General features: G+C 35.6%; 1 protein-coding gene across 1 annotated transcript; it reads left to right on the top strand.

The window, feature by feature from the left end:
- The first annotated feature begins 12808 nt into the window (after positions 1-12808).
- Positions 12809-13186, top strand: LOC122583656 (ena/VASP-like protein). Its single transcript, XM_043756040.1, has one exon. It carries the CDS (start codon positions 12809-12811, stop codon positions 13184-13186), a length of 378 nt encoding a protein of 125 aa, XP_043611975.1.
- The last annotated feature ends 6250 nt before the right edge of the window (positions 13187-19436 follow it).

A 19436-nucleotide genomic window follows, 5' to 3' on the forward strand; every position in this document is an offset into this window, starting at 1 on the left:
GCGAAAAAATAACCCGCGAAGGAATGATTTTTTAGTGTGTAGAAATTACCCATGAAAAAATGATTTATACATTTAAAAGTGTGTACAAATCTAATATTGTACACACTTATTAGTGTATAAACATTTTTCTTCACACTTTTAATTGTGTAACTTGTAAGCTTTTTCGCACTTTTTAATGTAGACTATTTGTACACATTTTTAAGTGCGAACAACTTATAAAAATTTTACGCATTTTTAAAGAATGCTTAAAAAAGTGCGTACAAACAACAAATTTGTTCAATTTTATTATAACTATTATCTTCTTATTCTGTCCAATTCTAATATCCTAATGTAACTTTTATGCAATCACATTATGGGTGGCCCAACAGTATTATAGGACTAGGCGATCGCTTTAGGCCCCAAAAAATATAGAGGCCTCAATATTTTGTATATACTAAACTTAATGTTTAAATTTTGGATGAAGTACCATTATATAATTTGCATTACATTAACACTTTTACTAGCTTTTGCATCAAAATTTATATCTTTTCATTAGTAGTAGCTCACTAAGATCACCTCTAATGGTGTTTGATGAAAAGCTTTTTTTGAAAAAAAAAAAAGTCTTTCAATGATTTGATACCATTGGAGTCAATGACTTTTTTTTATCAAAAGCTTGACAATCTTCAAGCCTTTGAAGGAAAGCTTTTTTTGGAAGTCCCACACAAAAGAAGCTTTAGAAAAAGCTTTTTCCATTGTAGACAATGACTTTTACTTATTTTAAATTATAGATTGGTTGGTTGGGAAAATAAAAAGCTTTTAAAAGTTTTTGCTCATTGGAGATGCTTTAACATAAGTCGATCTATTTTTTTTGGTTTACTTTGATCTATATGCTAATGAACTAGGCCTCCAAAACTAACCTCGTTTAAGGCCTCTAAAAACCTTAAGCCATCATTCAGATATCATGATATTGATCAAGCTTGGGTCCATTCCTTTGTATCTTTGTAACATCTGGAAAATGAATGTTATGAATCCATTAACTAATGAGGTATTGATTTTGTCCTTCATATTAAAACAATGCAAACTCTATATATGTACTTGCTTGCAATTTTCACATAATGTACGTTTAGCTAGGTTATAAGTTATAATGTACAACGCTCATATTAGCGAGGTTTTTGCAAAACTGGGTCAAAGTTCTAAATTCTTTGCAAAAATGGATTTGTTTTGCAAATATACTTGTTTCTGACACACAAAAAAAAAAAAAACACACACACACACAACTAAGACCCCCTAGCATATATTGATCATTTACAACTCATTTTCTTTTTTTCAAAATAAATTGTACTTTAGAATTTTTTAACATCTATCTGTAGATTTATTTAAATGTATATAAAAAAAATTCTATGTATTCATCTTAAACATTCAATACATCGAATTTGATACTATCAGAATAATCTTTGCACTCAGTTTTATATCTAAAAAACATATAATAGCTTAATTAATCTAGCTAGCTAGTTAAAATGGACTCACCTTTGGGCTTATGCAATAATACTAATAATGCTAAGGAGGATAGAGGCCTAGTCTCTAGAGAAACCAAAATGGACTTACCTTTGGGCTTGTGCAATAATAGAATACGACGATTATCCTTTGTAATTAACTCTTGTTAAGAAGACATGTACCGCAAAATCCATAGTAATCAACTATTGTGTATATTAATTAAACCCTTTTATGGACGATTTATAAAATTAAAGAAACGGAACCCTTTTTATATAACATACACTAGACAAATGTCCATGAAATGCGGCGGTGTGACGACGGCAACAACGAGTGGTGGTGCGGCGGTGGCGGCGGTGGTGTTAGCGGTCTGGTTATTAATGTAAAAGGGATTGATCTGTAAAAGCGAGTGGTTAGTTATTTTAAAGGTTAAACGATGTATGTCGTACATAATTTCATTAATACTATTATAGGTATTTTAAGTGAAGATTTTTAAATTAGTCAACAACAAAAGAGGCATTATATGGTTATCAACTACTTAATTGAAAAAATAAAAAGAAACAAATACTTTATAATGTAATAGAGATTAATACTTCCTTGATTATGTAATACTAATCTATTACTACCCAGTAAGCCAAATCCCAATCTTTTTGGCTTGATTTTTCTAATTTATATATAAGCATGTAGTAATACTATTAATTAATCTATTTTTGTGTTGAAAAATACTGTTAATTAATTGATTTTTTGCTGTTAAAAAAAAAATACTATTAATTAATCAGCCTAAGAGATAAAAACCATGTAATATTTTTGTGTTGAAACTTGAAAGGTGAAAATGAAAGTGAGAAAAGGTGAAATTGAAAGAGAGGAAAAGAGAGTTGCTAAAAACATGTTTAGAATAGATAAATGATGTCAAAAAGGTGCATATGGTATCTTACATCCATTAGGCAAACTAACTGATGGAACTGTTTTGTCTATTTCATTACTTTTTTCTTTCTCAATATTTTGTTGCTTTTTACCTCTTATAAGGAAGCATTGGGTAAACACATGGTCAAACTTGAAAAAGACAATTGATCTCATAAATAAAATTTCATAAGTGACAGTTAATAGAAAATTAGGATATCAAGCAACAATATTAATAGAGAGTGAGTGTCAAGAGTAACATACCACTATTTTTGGAAGCTCTTTTCTTGACATGATTCATCAATTTGAACCTCTAAGAAAGTGTCAAATGACAAATGAGAAATGACAATATAATACCAGTACATTACTACTATTCATATGGCATTTCATATGAATGTTTTGCATTTTATTTTTTCATTCCAAAAAATCTTGACGCATCCTTTTTATGATCGAGCTATAAATAACCTGATATATATCCCATTTGTTAATTCCATATATATAACTTTCTCACTTGAACCGTATATATAAAGAATAAAAGCATATAAGACTCACTTAAGCAAATTAAGCAATGTAAATGTGTAGACCTAAATCTCTTTTGAGTTGCATTAAGCAATGCAATTAATGCTCCATTCGAAGTTCCTTTTATGTTTTTTATACTACTAAAGTACTAATACATAAATATAGTCCCCAAAAATTATTAATATAAACGTAAATGAAGAACATTTTTTTCCTATATATTGGACCGACTGTTATCGATCTCATTATAACAAGGGTGACAATTAATAACTATAGGATAGTGAAATAAAGTTAGTTTTTGGAACGATTGTTGGTTACTACCTTATTCTTTACGAGAAGCTTTCCCCAATTTGTATCAGTTTGCTACTAATCGAAAAGCGCTTGTGGGAGATAATTACACCCGGTTTGGCTCTAATGTGGTTTGGCAATGGCCTTGGCGCTGTCGGCCTGTTACTCTTGAAGGATGGTCTGAATTTTTACAGCTCATTGGATTACTTAGGGATGTTAAACTGCACATCGGAGAAGATATATGGGGCTGGAAAACTGAAAAAGGATTGGAGTTCACTACTAGGATAGTGAAGGAAGACTTAATGTCGATGTGTAATTCAACCGATCAACAACCAATGATGAAATGGTGCAAATGGATACCCCCTAAAGTTAATATTTTTGTTTGGCGAGCCGCGTCGAATAGGATGGAACTATTAAAACGTGGAGTTAATTATGGTGGAGACATTTGTCCGTGTTGCGGGAACCTACCGGAATCAGTTAGCCATGCTTTATTCACTTGTGAATCGGTGATCGGTATATGGGTAATAGTCGGGCAATGGACAAGATTAGAAGCCATGGAAGCATGCAGTTCTGTCATGGAGTTGCAAAGCATTGTTGGAAGTGTACAAGGGAACAAAAGTAAGCAGAAAGGTGTTATGTGCATTGCTATGACCACTATATGGGCAATATGGAAAAGGAGAAATAAGAAAGTGTTGGAATATGATCACGTAAAATGAACGTATGTCTGAAAAGTATTTAAGCCTACGGAGTCACACCTCAACGTGAATGTTAATATAAATTAATTAATATATTAAATGTAATTTATTGATTAATTTGATCACGAAAATCTAACGGGGGTTCGTTAAAAGAGTTAAAAGTTAACGGTACTTAATTCACGGACTTAACGGAGAAGAGTTGGAATTAGGAAACAATTAGGAAACTTCCCTTGTTTGTGTTCTATGGGGCCGGTCGACTAGGGGCTTCAAAACCCTCAAAGACTTGGTGATTAAGTTTCCTAAACCTAAATACAACCTATGTTATTTGGTTTTTCACACAATTAAATTCATAGGGTTTTCTCTCCTCTTTTCCTCTCCCTCTCTCTCGGCCGAACTCCAAACCCCAAGGGTTTTGGGTTTTCGGTTTACATAGCTAGGAAAGGTGTTTTCGGGTTAGCTAGGTTTTCGGGTTAAAGCAAAGGGTTGTTCGTGATCAAGTACTAGCATACAACGTTCCACCGTTGAGTGTGCAATCGTAGAGAGGTTAAGTTAAACCTTATTTTGTCTTCAATCTCTCCATATTAAGGTACAAATTCTATTCCTTGGTTAATTATTTAAACTACATAGATCTTGTCTTCCGCTGCATGCTTTGTGATTTGTTGTGATAATTAGTTATAAAACCCAACAGAAAGTCTTTAACAACTATATGGTCAATTTTGCACGTTCTTAGTTGGACGACTTAAAGCGAGTTAAGCGGTGAGACCTTGACCCGTGGCAAAAAATGGGACAAAACATGACTACGATAGATCGCTTGATGAATCGAGCATCTTATGTGGGTCCCATACTTTCTAGAAATTGCATTTGTAATGCAATTACTGATCGTCACTTACCTTTTGAGTGCAATCGTTTCTAGCAGATCAACTGATGAAATGGTTGCATGTCAATTGGATCCTAGCCTTGATGAGATTAATTGTTTATTTAATAAACATTTGGGTAATTAATTTCTCAAGGATAGATTATCGAAAATACTGATTTTTGAACTTAATCTGTTTTGTAGATGGCGATGAATCCCTCCACAAACACCAATACTTTTCGGCAAATGTTTGAAAGAGAAAAACTTATTGGATCAAATTTCAATGACTGGTTTCGTCAACTACGAATTGTTCTGCGAGTTGAAGAACGTATGGATGTCATTGAAAAACAATGGCCTACTGAACCAGCTGAGAATGCTACAGCAGCTCAAAGAGCTGAGTATAGAATTCAATACACTAGATTCAATGAAGTTTGTTGTTTGATGCTTGCGAGCATGTCTCCTAAGCTACAGAAACAATTCGAACTTTACACTCCATATGATATGATCAGCGAGCTAAAATCTCTATATGAGAAACAAGCAGGAGTGGAACTTTTCGACAACGTCGTGGAACTCCATGACATGAAACTTGAATCTGGGAAGCCGGTCAGCAGTCATGTGCTCAAGATGAAGAGCATTTTTGACAAAATGGAATCCAAATCTCTTCATAAAGATGGGAGTATGCTTATCATAAAGATGTTAAAGTTTGCATGATCCTCAAATCTCTTCCTAATGAATTTGAGAGTTTTGTGCAAAACTATAACATGCACTCTATGAAAAAGAGTGTCAATGAACTCCATGCTATGCTCATTGAATTTGAGAAGAAGATTCCTAAAAGGGCCAACGAATCTAATGTTCTTATGATCAAAGGGGGTCGGATCCAAAAAGCTAAAAGATCGCGAAGAGCTAGAGGCAAGGCTGATGGCAATGGAAAGGGCAAGCAAATTGCAAACCCTCCCAAGCCAAAGAAGACTCCTCCAGCTAAGAAAGAGCATCCGGCTAAAGACCAGAGCTGTCATCATTGTAATAAAGTCGGGCACTGGAAGAGGAACTGTCCTAAGTATCTTGCCGAGTTGAACTCGAAGAAGAAGAATACTAGCGGCGCTAGTACTTCAGGTTTCTTCACAATTGAATTATTTTCCTTAACTGAGCGTAAATCGTGGGTTTATGACACTGGCTGTGGCACTCACATCTGTAATGAATTACAGGGGCTTAGGAAAAGGAGGAAACTGAAGCCCAGAGCTTTGCAGTTGATGGTGGGCAATGGTCTACCAGCAGTTGTTGAAGCAATCGGAGAATTTCATTTAGTTCTTCCTTCCGGTTTAATTATTGTATTAGACAATTGTCATTATGCACCTTCTATTACTAGAGGTGTTATTTCAGTTTCTTTGTTGAAAGACAACGGATTCATTAATGTTTTTAATGATATTGGTATTTTAGTTTCTAAAAATAATGTTCATTATTTTGATGCTATTGCTTTTAATGGTATTTATGAAATTGATATGCGTGATTGTGTTTCAAATAATTCAATGTATAATGTTAGCAAAAGGGCCAAGACTGACTTGGACTTTACCTATCTTTGGCACTGTCGTCTTGCACACATTGGCAAAAATCGCATTGAAAGACTTCAACGTGAAGTGATCTTGAAATTGAATGATGAATCATTTGATATATGCGAGTCATGTGTTTCCGGCAAGATGACACGAAAACCCTTTAAGCATATGCCAGAAAGGGCTAAAGATCTTCTTGGACTTATTCATACCGATGTTTGTGGCCCATTTAGACATGTGTCAAGAAAAGGAGCTAGCTACTTCATTACTTTTACGGATGATTTCAGTCGTTATGGTTATGTTTACTTGCTTAAACATAAACATGAAGTCTTTGAAACATTCAAAGAGTTTAAGAATGAAGTTGAAAATCAACTCGGTAAAACCATCAAGATTCTTCGTTCGGATCGAGGTGGTGAATACTTACGCCAAGAGTTTAAGTATTATCTTAAAGCATGTGGCATTGTCCAACAGCTTACTCCTCCATACACTTCTCAGCATAATGGAGTGTCTGAAAGGAGAAATCGAACCTTGCTAGAAATGGTAAGATCGATGATGACCCGTACAACTCTCCCATTTTCGTTTTGGTATTATGCTCTAGAGACTGCGGTACGCATTCTCAATATGGTTCCAACCAAGAAGGTTGACAAGACACCGTACAAATTATGGCATGGTGATGTCCCTAATTTGTCTTACTTAAGAGTCTGGGGATGTGAGGCACTTGTGAAGCGTGATACACCTGACAAACTTGAACCCAGAACTACTAAGTGCATCTTTGTTGGATACCCTAAGGAAACGATGGGTTAAGACTTCTATGATCCCGCCAAAAACACTGTTCGTGTTGCTCGTTATGCTGAGTTATTTGAAAAGAAATTAGTTCAAGAGAACAGTGGGAGGGTTGTAGAACTTGATGAGATTCAAGAGAAAGATGTGTCACCTTCTGAAGATACTAGCAATCATCAACTTGGGGGGGAAAATGTTCAATGTGATGAACCTCAAGTCGATGATAATGAAGCGATTCCACTTCGTAGGTCCGAAAGGACAAAACGTCCTACCGAAAGACTATGTCTGATGGTAGAAGAAGACGTTGTTGGAGATCTCGATGAGCCTCCGAATCTCCAAGCTGCATTATCAGATCCGAAATCTGACAAATGGCTTGAAGCTACGAATGTGGAAATGAAATCCATGAAAGACAATTAAGTCTGGTGCTTGGTTGATCTTCTACAAAATGCTCAGACCGTTGGGTGTAAGTGGATCTTCAAGAAGAAGACTGACATGGATGGAAATGTACACACCTATAAAGCTCGTCTCGTGGCGAAAGGTTATACTCAACGTTTCGGCGTTGATTATGAGGAAACCTTTTCTCCAGTCGCGGACATTAGAGCTATTAGGATTCTCTTAGCCATAGCTGCGTACTATGACTTTGAGATATGGCAAATGGATGTTAAGACTGCCTTCTTAAATGGTTACTTGGATGAAGAAGTCTATATGGATCAACCGGAAGGTTTTATTGATCCGAAACATCCCAACAAAGTATGCAAGCTTCAAAGATCCATTTATGGACTTAAGCAAGCATCGAGAAGTTGGAATAAACGGTTTGATGAAAAAATCAAAAAGTTTGGTTTCATTCAAAATCCCGATGAGCCATGTGTATATCGTAAAGCTAGTGGGAGTAATGTTACTTTCCTTGTCTTGTATGTCGATGACATATTAATCATAGGAAAACACGTTCCAATGTTGCAAGATGTTAAATCTCATCTTGGAAAGTGTTTCGCCATGAAAGATCTAGGAGAAGCGGCATTCATTCTTGGAATCAAAATCTATCGAGATAGATCAAGGCGATTAATTGGACTAAGTCAGAGTGCTTATATTGATAAGATCTTGAAGCGATTCAAGATGGAGAACTCTAAGCGTGGGTCTATACCTATGCAAGAAAAACTTAGTTTATCTGTCAAACAAGGTGCTTTTACGCCTAGTGAGGTAGAGCGTATGAGTAGAATCCCTTATGCTTCGGCTGTAGGATCTATTATGTATGCGGTTAGATGCACTAGACCCGATGTGGCGTTCGCGCAAAACATCGTAAGCCAATATCAACAGAATCCTGGTGAAAGCCATTGGATTGCTGTTAAAAATATTCTGAAGTACCTACGAGCTACTAAAGATATATTCTTGGTGTATGGAGGAAATCCAGACTTAGAGCTCAAAGTGACCGGATACTGTGATGCTGGATTTCAAACTGATAAAGATCACACGAAGTCTCAATCAGGATTCGTCTTCGTTTTAAACGGAGGTGCTGTGGACTGGAAAAGCAAGAAGCAAACCACAGTTGCCATGTCTGCAACAGAGTCTGAGTACATTGCCGCCTCAGAAGCCGCAATGGAAGCAGTCTGGATAAGGAAGTTCATTAGCGGGCTCAACGTGATCCCCTCAAATGAATTACCCACTGATTTGTACTGTGATAATTCCGGTGCATTAATCATTGCCAACGAACCCGGAGTTCAGAAAGGTGCCAGACATTATGCTAGACGATATCACTATGTTCGAGAGCAAATCGAACTAGGAGAGATCAATCTACTCAAAGTTCACACAGATTTTAACTTAGCTGATCCTTTCACGAAAGCTTTGTCTAGGCCCAAGCTTGAAAGGCATGCCGATGGCATAGGTCTTAAATTAGCTAGTTATTTCATGTAAATCTGTAGTTTCAGTATTTGGATAAGGGATGTTAAACAATTTATATTTTCTATAATGAAATAAAGTACTTGATATGTTTGATTTCATTCAATATTAAATTGTGTCCTATATTTGCATGTTTAATCCTTGAATAGTTCGTTTAATATCTTATATATTATCGAACATTCTAAATTGTCCATTGTCGATTAATTATATGGGAATATAATTAAGTAAAGACAAATGTGAGTGATTGGTTATATTCTTGGAATATGTAATGGATGGATCCCACCAAACGCACATGATATCCATAGCGGATGCATATTGGACTACCCCACTAACGAATTATCGCTTTATGGATCATCGTCATTAAGTGAAATTCGTAAATGGTTACTTTTATTGATCCTTTGACTTGAGACACAAGTAGGTCAGCATATATGAATCGAACTTACTAGATATAGTTCTAACTCACCTGTATAAGGGGGTACATAAAGGGCTATTTTCAGAAAGCGTCGTGAAATATGATGACTGACACGTGTAGTCAATATAGGATTTGTTCCTTCGATTTGAAAATTGAAGTATGATACCATTGGCGCCCTCATTAGGACTGATTAAAGATGTTTGCATGACCGTGCCCAAATAAATCCAGATTGTTCTCGATTATATTTGGTAATCATTAATTAGTTATGAAATGAGAAACATAATCGTTAAATGATGAAATGATCTCGATCCATATTCATATTTAAAAAGGTATCTGAACAAAGGGATAATAAATGCCTTAATCATTTAAACAAGTACTTAAATGTTTTCGGGAGCATTGCGGTGTTGCTAGACGCTTAGCAATGTTATTACCTTCATTCATTACGAGCTCAAGTGGGAGCTGTTGGAATATGATCACGTAAAATGAACGTATGTCCGAAAAGTATTTAAGCCTACGGGGTCACACCTCATCGTGAATGTTAATATAAATTAATTAATATATTAAATGTAATTTATTGATTAATTTGATCACGAAAATCTAACGGGGGTTCGTTAAAAGAGTTAAAAGTTAATGGTACTTAATTAACGGACTTAACGGAGAAGAGTTGGAATTAGGAAACAATTAGGAAACTTCCCTTGTTTGTGTTCTATGGGACCGGTCGACTAGGGGCTTCAAAACCCTCAAAGACTTGGTGATTAAGTTTCCTAAACCTATAAATACAAACCTATGTTATTTGGTTTTTCACACAATTAAATTCATAGGGTTTTCTCTCCTCTTTTCCTCTCCCTCTCTCTCGGCCGAACTCCAAACCCCAAGGGTTTTGGGTTTTCGGTTTACATAGCTAGGAAAAGGTGTTTTCGGGTTAGCTAGGTTTTCGGGTTAAAGCAAAGGGTTGTTCGTGATCAAGTACTAGCATACAACGTTCCACCGTTGAGTGTGCAATCGTAGAGAGGTTAAGTTAAACCTTATTTTGTCTTCAATCTCTCCATATTAAGGTACAAATTCTATTCCTTGGTTAATTATTTAAACTACATAGATCTTGTCTTCCGCTGCATGCTTTGTGATTTGTTGTGATAATTAGTTATAAAACCCAACAGAAAGTCTTTAACAACTATATGGTCTCAAGTTAAGCGAAATAAAGGAAATATCATACTTGTGGTTAAAACATAGAGCTAAGGTAGATACCATTGATTGTAATAGTTGGCTTGTTAATGGTGTTGACATACTCTGTATGTAATATTTTAGTGTGATTTCTCTTTAGCTCCTTGCTAAGGGTTGTCTTTTGGTGAATAATATTGACTCCTATTCTTCTTCAAAAAGACAATAGCTATAGATTTTTAATCATAATAATTAATTCCATCAGCATATATAGGCTTAAGAATTGCTACAACTTCCTTTTGAGGTAACAAATTTGGTACCACCACATTACAATATTATTAAGTTAACCAAACTTTTGGTAACATATGACCAATTAAACTTTTTCGTATCACCACATAAATATTTAAGCAGATCAAATGATGACCATTTCCTAAATATATAAGTCAGAATTAAGCATATATATAGACCAAATCTGCTTATGTGTGTCCTTGATTTATATATTCATTGCCAGTCGATATTATAATTATTATCTTCTTATTCTTTAGTCCAATTTTAATATCATAATGTTTTATGCAATCAGATATCATGATATTGATCAAGTTCAGGTCCATTCAAATATAGGTTGTTTGACTTGTTTCTGACAAAAAACAACTAGGCTATCTCCATTCAAATATAATAGACATTTTAAAGGTAGAAGTGTTTAAAGGAGTAGGTAGTTTGCTTATTAAGGGGGTATAGATTAGGCTATCTCCAATGCCAAGGATGTTTTTAGGCGTCCTTGAGCTGACACATCATATCCTTACAAATCCTTACATATCCTTACGAATTCTTCCAATCTTATAATTTTATCTTCAACCATACAAACATCCTTACATATCATTTTACCTCCACTAAAAACAAAAATATATTAGGTAAGGACAAGTAAGAGCATGTTCTTAGATAAGGGCACCCTTCAAAAAATCCTTAGTTTTAGACAAGTTTCAACGGCAAAGGATATCCAAAGGCGCCTAAAGACACCCCATTGGAGATAGCCTTATACATTTACAACCCTTTTTTTTACAAAATAAATTATACTTTAGAATTTTTTTAACATCTATCTATAGATTTATTTAAAGGAAAATGATAAATACAAAAGAAATTCTATGTATTCATCTTAAGCAGTTAATACTTAATACATTAAATTTGATACTATCAGAATAATCTTCGCACTCAATTTTATTTTTAAAAAGACAAATAATAGCTTTATTAATCTAGCTAGCTAGTTAAAGGCGTTTCAATATTAAAGAAATTACGTTAGTAGTCAGATTTCGTTGCAATAGCCACGAAAATCGCAATAAAAAATGAAAATCGCAACAAAAAATGCCAGACAAAATTATGATGATTTGTATACATAGAAAATGTGCGTTTTGCTTTTTAATTTGTTTGAAATGTAAAATGATTGAATTTTTTAAGTTTTGAATTATGGCCCATAGAATTGTAGATTTTTTGAGTTGTTTTTTTTAAAAAAAATAAAATAAAATAAAATTTGGTGACACCTGGTCACCTGTCGTTGAAAGAAAAAAAAAAGAAAAAATGAAACTCTCGTTCAAAGTGGGATAGATCGCTTAGGACGATTCTCGGGAGGAGTTAAACACTAAGGGGGTGTTTGGTAGGAGTGAATCAAAGAGAATGGAAGTGTAATAGAGAATGAATATAGTGGGTGAGAGAATGAATTCCGTCGTTTGGTACAAACAGAGAATGCATATATTAAAAATACAAAATTTTAAATAATAATTGAATTTAATACATATAAAATTACTAAACTAAAAAAAAATATATATATTTTTTACATTCCCATCAATTCTCTACATTTTATAGATAATTGAGGGAATGGAATCGATTCCCACTTCTCCATTCTCTTTCTCATTCTCCATTGCAACCAAACATGAGAAGTTTTTCTCATTCCATTTACACAATTTTTATTTCATTGTACCAAACACCCCCTTAAATAACTAAATTTTAGATGTCTTAAATATATAGGTTTATTTTAAGTTAGAAGAAAAGTTAAAGTTAAAGGGGGTGAAACAAAAAATTGCAGTTGTGGACTCCTATAAATAGGGCCCCGTGTTCTTTTCCTTTGACGTTTGTGGTAGAGAAGAAGTAAAAAAAAAGCAACCAAATTAAAAACAACAGTACAAAGTAAGAAAGAGAGAAAGAAAGATGCAAAATTACTCCCACCCACCTCTAGACCCAAACAATATCCAGTTTTATGTGAATTTGAGGGATACGAACGGCGACTACCACGTCTACCGTTACCATGCATCTTTGCCACATGTATCATCATCATCTGCTGCTAAGCCCAAACCCACCACCACTCGAAGACCACCGTGACAAACGAGCGCGTTTCAGTACTCTTTCGCCAGACTTACGTCATACTTCAGTAACCATCATGGCCGCCCCTGATCAACCCCCTCAACTTGCTGCAATTCAACAACCTCCTCCTCCTTCTCCCCCACCTGCTGCTGTGGTCCCGCCGCCGCCGGAGGGTGACGGAGAGGGCTATCATTCCAACCAGTCGTCGGGGTCCAGCAGCCGTATGGCTGTGGCTGCGGCCAATGGTGGAGATTCTTCAGCCTCTTCCGTCGCCGGTGGTGGTGCCTATGCGTCTGGGGGTTCCGACGTTGATGCTATCTAATTAAATATATATTCAAGCTAGCTAGTAGGCTGGCTAGATTGATATATAGATGTTATAGTTGCATGCTGTACGTGCTTATTGATATTCTTCTTTTGTTCCATTACTTTTCATCATCATGTGTACGTCATCATCTCAGCTAGCTAGCTTTCAATCAATCAACACATGATATATATTATGTATGTTTAAGTACGTACTATATATAGATGGAAGAGCTACCAATTATGTAATTCTTTTGCTCATCAAATGAAAAGACTTCCACTCTTTTAATTTGTAGTATTAATTACAACAGTGTAATTCTTTTTAATTACTTGTTGTTTAATTTTAATCCGTACGTATTAATTAAGCGTAAAGATTATATATTCTTCAAAAGTATACAAGTTTTTTTCTGGAAACCATATGACAGTAGTAGTAGTAGTAGTTAATTAACTTTTAACTTTACCCATATCTATATGAAATTAAAATAGATAAAACAAATGAGTAAACTGCATGTAGTAGTGTTCGAAAATACATATATAGTGAACACCTCTTTTCAAATTACCATTCTTATATGTCTTCATGGGAAGACACAAGAGAAAAGAATATATCCATTTAAAGAAAAAGGCCAATTGATCGAGTCCAAACAAATTAAAGAGAGTCAACACAAAAGATATCGAGTATGAAGTGATTGATCAATCACACATAGATATATATAAAATACGAGTATTTTTACTAATAAGCTAAGAATAGGTATATCATATGCTGACAACTAAAGACAAACCGTATAATGAGTTAATTGATTATATATGTTCAAAAGATAACAGATAGATATCATTTGTTAATAACTAAGTAGTGAATTTCGTAAACCAATTAATAATAAAAGTTAGACTTTAGGCTTAACCAAAATGTACATGTATGTTAAAGTGAACACTGGTATTTGTGATTCAAAACTGATAAACTTCATTAACGTCAAATAGCCTTATATAGGCAAAGTACAAGTCATGAAAGTAACTGTTCAAACTAGAAAATAGGAAAGACTTCAACTGACCTACAGAACCGGACTACCACTACTAGACTCATAAAGACTTATTCAAATGAACTTATTAGAAACATAAAAACGTGCTAAAACTTCCAACACCTCCACGTATGCTGACATGGACTTCATGACGTAGACTTCATGCAATGTGAATCTATTCCAACAATCCCTCCCTCAAACTAGAGTGAGGATCTTCACCTAGTTTGTCTTTAACAGAATACACTCCAAGTCTTTCCCTCATTGACACAAACTGATCACGTTTCAAAGGCTTAGTGAAAACATCTGCTATTTGATCACTAGAACCACAATGCTCCATTATAATTGTACCATCCTTCACAAGATCTCGAAGAAAATGAAAACGTACCCCAATATGTTTGCACCTCCCATAGAACACTGGATTCTTCAACAACTTAATTGTAGAACTGTTGTCACATTTGATAACTGACCCATCTTCAAGATTCACCCCGAAATCTTTAAGTATACCTCTCATCCAAATGATGTGACTGGCACAAGTTGTAGCTGCTACATACTCAGCCTCGGTTGAAGACAATGTCACTATCTTCTGTTTCTTTGACGACCACGCAATTGCACTCCCATCCCATAAAACAACATAGCCAGACGTGCTCTTCCTATCATCAACATCACCAGCAAAATCGCTATCTGTGTACACTTCCATCACACCATTACCACCACGAGGATACCAAATCCCATGGTCCAGCGTACCCCGCAAATACCTTAACACCTTTTTGGCAGCTTCAAAATGAACATCAGTGGGATTGGACATGTAACGGCTGATCAAGCTCACCACAAACTGAATATCGGGCCGAGTTGTAGTGATGTACATTAGACTGCCCACCACCTGTTTAAAGAGAGTGTCATCCACCTTTCTTCCTTCACCAGCTTTCAACTTGCTACCTGGAATAATTGGGCAGATTACCGGGTTACAGCTTTCCATTTTAAACCTTTTTAATAGCTCAACTGCATACTTCCTTTGCGAAATGTGTATTCCATCAGCACCTTGCAGCACCTCGATCCCCAAAAAAAACCTCATTTTTCCCAAATCAGTCATCTCAAACTCCTTCATCATTGAGCTTTTGAATTCTTCTAGCATGATCATGCTGTCTCCTGTGTAAATAAGGTCATCCACATACACATTAACAAGCAAAATATTACCTTTTCCATTTCTTTTGACAAACAAGGTATGTTCTGCAATACTTCTCTCGAAACCATCTTTGATGAAGTAACTTTCAATTCGACTAAACCAGGCCCGCGGGGCTTGTTTTAGTCCATACAGAGCCTTTCGAAGTTTGTAGACTTTATGTTCCTCATTCTTTATCACATATCCTTTCGGTTGTTGCACGTAAACATCTTCATCCAGCGTGCCATGTAAGAACGCAGACTTAACATCCATCTGCAGTAGAACCCAATCCCGTTGTGCAGCCATAGCAATCATGAGTCGAATGGTATCCATTCTCGCCACAGGCACATACACTTCTGTATAGTCAATGCCATACACCTGACCATAACCCTTGGCTACCAACCGAGCTTTGTATTTCTCCACTTTACCTCGTTCATTGATCTTTGTTTGGAAAACCCACTTCACACCTATGCACTTTGCTTCTTTCGGAAGTTCAACTAGATCCCATGTGTCGTTTCTCTCAATTGCTTCTATCTCAACATCCATGGCCTTTCTCCACTTACTTTCTCGTACAACTTCTTCAAAAGTAGCAAGTTCTAGATCTGTTACCTCTACTGCGTTTAATTCATCTCCAGTGTAGTAATCACTCAGATAAAAAGGTGGCCTTCTCTGCCTACCCTCCCCTAGTCTTGCATTGCATGATTCAGCTACATCACTCACACCTCTTGCCTCAGTTGGAGAGTTTTGGTCAGCAAGCTCAATACCTTCATCATCAGCAGCGTTTTGAAACTCCACACTGTCTTCCCAAGTCAAAACATCACCATCTTCCTTTCTTTTATCATTACTCCAATCCCAAGATTTATTTTCTTCAAACAAAACATCCCTACTATCTTCCACAGTCAAATTTTCAGGATTAATCAACCTGTATGTCTTGGACTCTTCACTCCTACCAACAAGAATACATAGCTTGCTCTTACTGTCGAGTTTGGTACGCTTTTCTTTTGGAATATGAACATGTGCTAGGCATCCCCAAACCCTTAGATCTTCAACATTTGGTTTCTCTCCACTCCAGGCTTCTTGTGGAGTTATATCCTTGAGAGCTTTAGTTGGAAATCTGTTCAAAATATAGTAACTCCAAACAACTGCCTCTGCCCAAAAAAACTTAGGCATGCTTTTTGCAGCTAATAGAGTCACCACCATGTTCATCACTGTACGATTCTTTCTCTCTGCCACACCATTTTGTTGAGGAGTGAAACTTGTGGTCAGCTGCCTCTTGATCCCATGAGCTAAGCAAAAATTCTTGAATTCTTGAGACAAGTATTCTCCCCCTCTATCTGTCCTCAACCCTTTGATCTTCTTACCACTCTCAGTTTCCACCTTGCTTTTGAAAATTTTGAAGTTTTCAAAAGCCTCAAATTTTTCTTTCAACAAATAGACCCATCCCTTACGACTGTAGTCATCTATAAAACTAAGTATGTATCTTTTTCCACGATGAGATATAGGTTTGATTGGCCCACATATATCAGAGTGCACAAGCTCTAGAACTTCTTTGGCTCTCCAATTGCTAGATCTTGGAATTGGTTTCCTAGTTTGCTTTCCAACACAACAATCAACACATAAAGTTTCATTAACTGAAAAAGTTGGCATACCTGTCACCATAGCCTTCTGTTGGAGAATTCCCATACTAGTAGCACTGAGATGACCATACCTCTCATGCCAAAGTTTAGAAATGTCTTCATCACTTGTGTAGAAACTTTTGTCACTTTCTGTCTCCACTATTTTGTCATTTTGAGAAAGTGGGTTACTACTTTTACTTTTGTTGGGGAAATCATGTGGGTAGGGCCTTATGGTGCTTGCTTGTGCAAGAAGGGGAAACATCCTATTGTTTGTCATGCAGCTTTCAAATAGGAGACCTCTATGTGGATGGTAGATCTTACAAACACCACTCTTTATAATAAAAGTCAAATCTTTTTCTTGCAATTGTCCTATACTAAGGAGATTATTTTTTAGTTCTGGCACATAGTAAACATCATTGATAACATAGCCTACCCCATCAAATAAAAGTTTGACCTGTCCTTTTCCACCCACTACCATTCGTGCATTATTTCCCAATCTCACAGAGTGAGAATATGTTTCATCTAAATAAAAAAACTTCCCTTTATCCCCACACATATGGTTTGAACAACCAGAATCCAAAAACCATAAACTTGTATTTCTTTCTTCACTAGTTTGAGCCATAAACACACTAACCTCTTTTTCTGGAGTAAATTTGACTGGATCTATTTGTGCCATCAGCATCACTTCTTCTTCCTCATCGAATCCAGCATAATTTGCTTCCTTTGAATCTGGACATTCATAAGAAAAATGTCCAAGCTTATGGCACCTATAACACTCCACCGTTTCTCGGTTGAAAGAGAGCCTATCACGTCCACGTCCTCTTCCACGTGGGCTGCTACGCCCTCTTCCTCGCCCTCTTGTTCCTGGACTATCAGCTTGCTCAACTTTGAGAACTTGTTCTTCCTTTTTTGGTTTTCTAAACTTCTGTTCATGAACAATTAATGTGCTTTGGAGTTCATCAATTGTCATTTGGTCAATATCATTTGACTCCTCAATGGAGACAACGATGTACATGTACTTATCAGTGAGAGTTCTTAAGATTTTTTCCACAATCTTAACATCAGGCATTTCTTCACCATTGCTTCTCATTTGATTAGCAACGGCTACAACTCTCCCATAATACTCAGGAATGGTTTCCTCGGTCTTCATTTCAAGAACTTCAAAATCTCTTCGAAGCTTCTGCAACATAGATTTCTTCACCCGGGCATTACCTTCAAATCTCCTCTTCATTGAATCCCATATAGATTTGGATGTTGATCTATCCAAAATCTGTTCAAAAGTGACTCTATCAATAGCCCTGTAAAGATAGTGTTTCACCTGCAGATCCTTCATCTTCAATTCTTCCAGTTTCTTTTTCTGAGCATCACTCTGAGCGACACCAACCGTTGGTTCTCTGATCCCTGGATCGATCAAGTTCCACAATTCTTTTGCACGCAGCAAATTCTCCATCATTTCTCTCCAATGCTCGTAATGGCCATCGAACACGGGAACCTTCATTTTCGCTTCACTCATGATTGCTCTCACAAACCTCACAATGATCGTAGCTTTGCTCTGATACCAAATGTTAAAGTGAACACTGGTATTTGTGATTCAAAACTGATAAACTTCATTAACGTCAAATAGCCTTATATAGGCAAAGTACAAGTCATGAAAGTAACTGCTCAAACTAGAAAATAGGAAAGACTTCAACTGACCTAAAGAACCGGACTACCACTACTAGACTCATAAAGACTTATTCAAATGAACTTATTAGAAACATAAAAACGTGCTAAAACTTCCAACACCTCCACGTATGCTGACATGGACTTCATGACGTAGACTTCATGCAATGTGAATCTATTCCAACAATGTAGTGATATATATCATGATGAAATCAATAAAGAACAAATTAAAACTGAATAAAGAATCCTTTGATGTGAAATCTAGCAATGGTTTATGATGGAAGCAAAATTTCTAGCAAATAAATAAAGAGATCGAGATAATACTGATACATAACAAAAAACCATGACCATATATTAAATAACATAAAAACTTTATAGGGTCATGTTACGTAGAGAAATATGAATCCTAAGTCAACAAAAAAAGAAGAAAATATTTAGGAGAAAATAAAAAGATAATATAAATGACTAATATGATAAGCATCGATTAGAGGTCTCTCGATCAATTTTGTTTATATCGGTAGATATTCATGATATTAAATATTTGGTCTTCATAGCCTGATATTAAGAAACATTTATCATGAAAATATCAATAAATTTTAAAAACATACTTCATAACTTAAAGAATGAAAATTAGAGTTTTAAAAGAAATCATCTTCGTGATAAGATCGATATAGGTAATTTTTAATTCTATAAGTCCTATATATTATGATTATAATTAATTTTTAAAATAGGAAACTTTTTTAATTAGCTTAAAAATTACACGTGTTGTTTAGAGAATGTGCTAATTGTTAATAAAAAAAAATCTTCAATCCTGTTTTAGTT

Source organism: Erigeron canadensis, chromosome 9 (assembly GCF_010389155.1).
Source record: "Erigeron canadensis isolate Cc75 chromosome 9, C_canadensis_v1, whole genome shotgun sequence".
Classification (NCBI taxonomy): domain Eukaryota; kingdom Viridiplantae; phylum Streptophyta; class Magnoliopsida; order Asterales; family Asteraceae; genus Erigeron; species Erigeron canadensis.

What these genes read in the sequence shown, in the direction of transcription:
- LOC122583656 (XM_043756040.1), top strand. Translation starts at nt 12,809, where the DNA reads ATGCATCTTTGCCACATGTATCATCATCATCTGCTGCTAAGCCCAAAC.